The sequence below is a fragment of the Zerene cesonia genome, unplaced genomic scaffold, assembly GCF_012273895.1.
Source record: "Zerene cesonia ecotype Mississippi unplaced genomic scaffold, Zerene_cesonia_1.1 Zces_u011, whole genome shotgun sequence".
NCBI lineage: Eukaryota > Metazoa > Arthropoda > Insecta > Lepidoptera > Pieridae > Zerene > Zerene cesonia.
Genome location: NW_024045141.1, coordinates 96,297 through 99,895, shown reverse-complemented (window position 1 = coordinate 99,895; position 3,599 = coordinate 96,297). Strand labels below are relative to the sequence as shown.

At 34.1% G+C, this 3,599-nt stretch overlaps 1 protein-coding gene across 1 annotated transcript; it reads left to right on the top strand.

Moving 5' to 3' along the window:
- Positions 1 to 2,009: 2,009 nt before the first annotated feature.
- On the top strand, positions 2,010 to 3,594 carry LOC119839277 (the record flags this gene model as incomplete). The annotated part of the gene is made up of 2 exons (XM_038365514.1): positions 2,010 to 2,695; positions 2,843 to 3,594. Coding segments are annotated over exons 1-2 (885 nt in total), but the record flags the coding sequence as incomplete, so codon positions are not given.
- Positions 3,595 to 3,599: the final 5 nt, after the last annotated feature.

Genomic DNA, 3,599 nt, shown 5'->3' with positions numbered 1-3,599 from the left:
TATTATGAATTGTTAATATTATTTATTCTTTTATTTACCTATCTCAAAATTATAATAAACGTTTATGATAATATTTACACATATATATATATACTACTTAATATATAGATAATATTTACCACCCAAAAGACCGTTCTGGTGCTCCAAGCGTAGCAAGTCGAGGGGCCTACTGAAAACCGGCGCCTCTCCACTAATACGGAGAGGCAAATGCTTAGTAGTCCACCTTATCACAAATACTATCCAAATATAGAATATATCCAATGTAATTTTTATTTTTATTTTTTAAGTTCTTAAAATGTATTAGTTGTAAGCTAAAATTGTGTTAATAAAAGGTTTTAGAAGTACTGGAACCGTTCCAGAGAAGCAGACGCACAAATGTCCCCTGATCACAGTAAAAAACATGAAGAAGAAGCCTAGGGCGGAATATGATTAGTTTTGATACAAAGCATGAGATAACTATGGTACATTGGAAGGACAATAATGTCGTTACAATGGGAACTAATTTTGATGACATAGAGCCTCTGGGTAAAGTCAAACGATGGTGTAACATCAGAAAGCAAAAGGTTGACGTAAATATACCTAAAATGTTTGTCAACTATAATAAAGGAATGGGTGGAGTTGACCAAATGGATCAGTCTATCAGCCTTTATCGGATTTCAATAAAAGGAAAAAAGTGGTGGTGGGTTGTATTTACCTATTTGTTAGATATGGCGATATCAAATGCTTGGCGACTACAGCTCAGTAAAACTAAACAAGAGATAACTTACATGGACCAGTTATTTTTCAGACGAATTATTGCACGGATTTATTTACGTCCAACGAAAACTAAGAGCCGTCCGTCATCCTCAGCGGCACTAGGGGGTCGGAACAATAATGGTCATAATCCTGAACGTATAGAAAACCCATTGCGATGTATTATCTGTCACCAAAGAATTCTCTGGCGTTGCGAAATATGTTTGAAAACGCTATGTGTTGAACGACCTTGTTTCAAACAATTTCACTCCTAAAGCGTCCATTGTAAACGGCTGACTACACCCCTAAAACTTGATATGTAAAAATATTTTTTTCATTTTATTTTCTTATATAGCATATTTTATACTAATAAATAGAAAAACAATAGAAAAATATACTGCAGTTTCATTTTGGGCGTTAATGGGTTAAGTACATTTAATTATAACAAAGCTTTGTTAACAAATATTACAATGATCTTGCTTTTAACCTGTACCACAGAGAAAAAATACATTAATCTTAAGTGATACACCAAATGTATGTATTTACCAGAAACATACACACATATATAGCACAAAAAAAAAACACAGTTATTCAGAAACATTCTAAATGAAGATAAGACAAAAAGGCTGGGACAAAAGTTCAACTTGTTCCAACACGCACCCATGCATGTTATCTTTAACTAAAGATTCCTGAAAATCAATATGTTTTTAACTAAACACATGAAAAAATATGTGTATCTATGATAATGATTCATTAATCTTGTGTTTTCTAATGTGTTTTCTAATGAAGGCAACAGAACAACAGAATTTTCATTGTAACAAGAACTCATTGCAATGAATTACAGTTTTCCTCGACAACAATGATTATGTGTACATACTTAAAAAGAAAGTGTGTTAATACAAGAACTGAATGCGATGAATAGAAAATGCTACCGTTCATCTTACAACTGCTACCATTATGACCATAATAAAAGAGAGAGAGAGTTAATAAAAGAGAACACATTGTAGTGTAAGACACTTCACATACCTTCCAATTGACAATAAGCTTCCTAGAAAGAACAATAATTAGAGATAATAAAGAATGACCGGTAAGTACCTCATCATATAACTTCTTACCATAAAACACAAACAAATGTGGTTATAGAAAACCATACAAGAATAGTTAAGCATTAACAACAATTCATCTGCCAAACAGCACTGGGCCAGCGTGGTGGATTATGGCCTGAACCCTCAATAGGAGGCCTGTGTTCCAGCAGTGGGAACATATATGTGGACTGACGATGATGAACGACAATTACTATTAGATATTTGCTGATTACAAAACACTAGCATGTAAAAACATAGAACAAAATTTCGTGTACATAACGTACTATTTTAATGAAAATGTCTTTTCGTTTTATTTAATAATATTGAATCAAAACAAGTTATTAAAGATTTCGTTAAAACCACTTCTTGAAAAAACCTTAAAATCTGCAAGAAAAATTATAACCATAATGCAAATTATTAAAAGTACTACGTTTTCGAGACGATTTTCTTCTGTAGCAATAATTATTAGTCTGTCTATTTATTTTTAAAAATTAAACAAGAAAAGAAATGACAAGAACGACATCACCAAACTCAGCTGTCCTAAAACACAGAAACAGAGTACGCGGAGAAGTGTATAATCTATGACACGGAGAATACAGAGTATAGTGCGTTTCACTAAAGAATTCCCTTCGCTGTTATGTTGGCAGCACTGTTCGTCTAAACGTCAAACCTACGTCAAACATAAATTGTTATTGTTCATTGCTCCGGTTGTTTCCAAATTTTAAATAGTAAAAGTGTTTTAAACATGCCTAAAACACTTAAAAGTGGTGAAAGACAGATGGTGTTAAAAGTTAAAAGCTTTTGTGAACGTGAAAAAGAGAACGAGGCGCCAATAATTCCTTTAGAAAGTGTTCGTAGCCGAGTCGCTGCCATGACAGGTTAGTAAAATAGGGATACCCGGTTGAATGAATTACAATTCCCCGAACTACTAAAATAACTTTTAAATTATATAGCGGTTGTAGTATATACGCCTACATATTTGTAAGTTATATTATAATAACCTGATGTATTAATTATTTTTTCAGGTATATCAGAAAAAACTGTCACAAATATTTCAAAGGAAGGTGAAGTGGCTGCTAGTACTTCAACAAGAATTTCAACGCCTGGTAAAAGTCGGCCTCGCGACAAAAAAGTCAAGTTGGATGATTTTGACCTTTGTGCGTTACGACATAAAATACACGAGTTCTATGCTGTGAGAAAAGAATTACCTACTTTGACCAAATTACTTCATGAAATGCGAAATGATATCAATTTCAAGGGAAGTCGCACGACTTTATGGCGAATACTGAAGAACATGGGTTTTTACTTCCAAAAATGCAAATCAAAAAGGAAAGTTTTAATGGAAAGGTACGATATTGTAGCTTGGCGAAGTCGATATCTGAAGCAGTTACGGGAAAATCGTGAAGGAGACCAGCGTCCAGTCATTTATTTAGACGAAACGTACATACATTCGACTTACTGTGCTGGTAAATGTTGGCAGAGTGACACAGAAGCAGGCGTTTTATCTTCAGACTCAAAAGGGCCACGTTGGATTATAGTCCATGCAGGGAGTGAAGCCGGTTTTGTACCAAACGCTCAGCTGATTTTTAAATCACAGTCCAAATCTGGAGACTATCACGGTGATATGAATCGAGAAAATTTTATGAAATGGGTTCAAGAAAAACTATTACCGAACATACCTCCTCCTCAATCAATTGTCGTCACGGATAATGCTCCATACCACACAGTGGCACTCAACAAAGCACCAACAATGAATAGTACAAAAACACAAATGCAAAATTG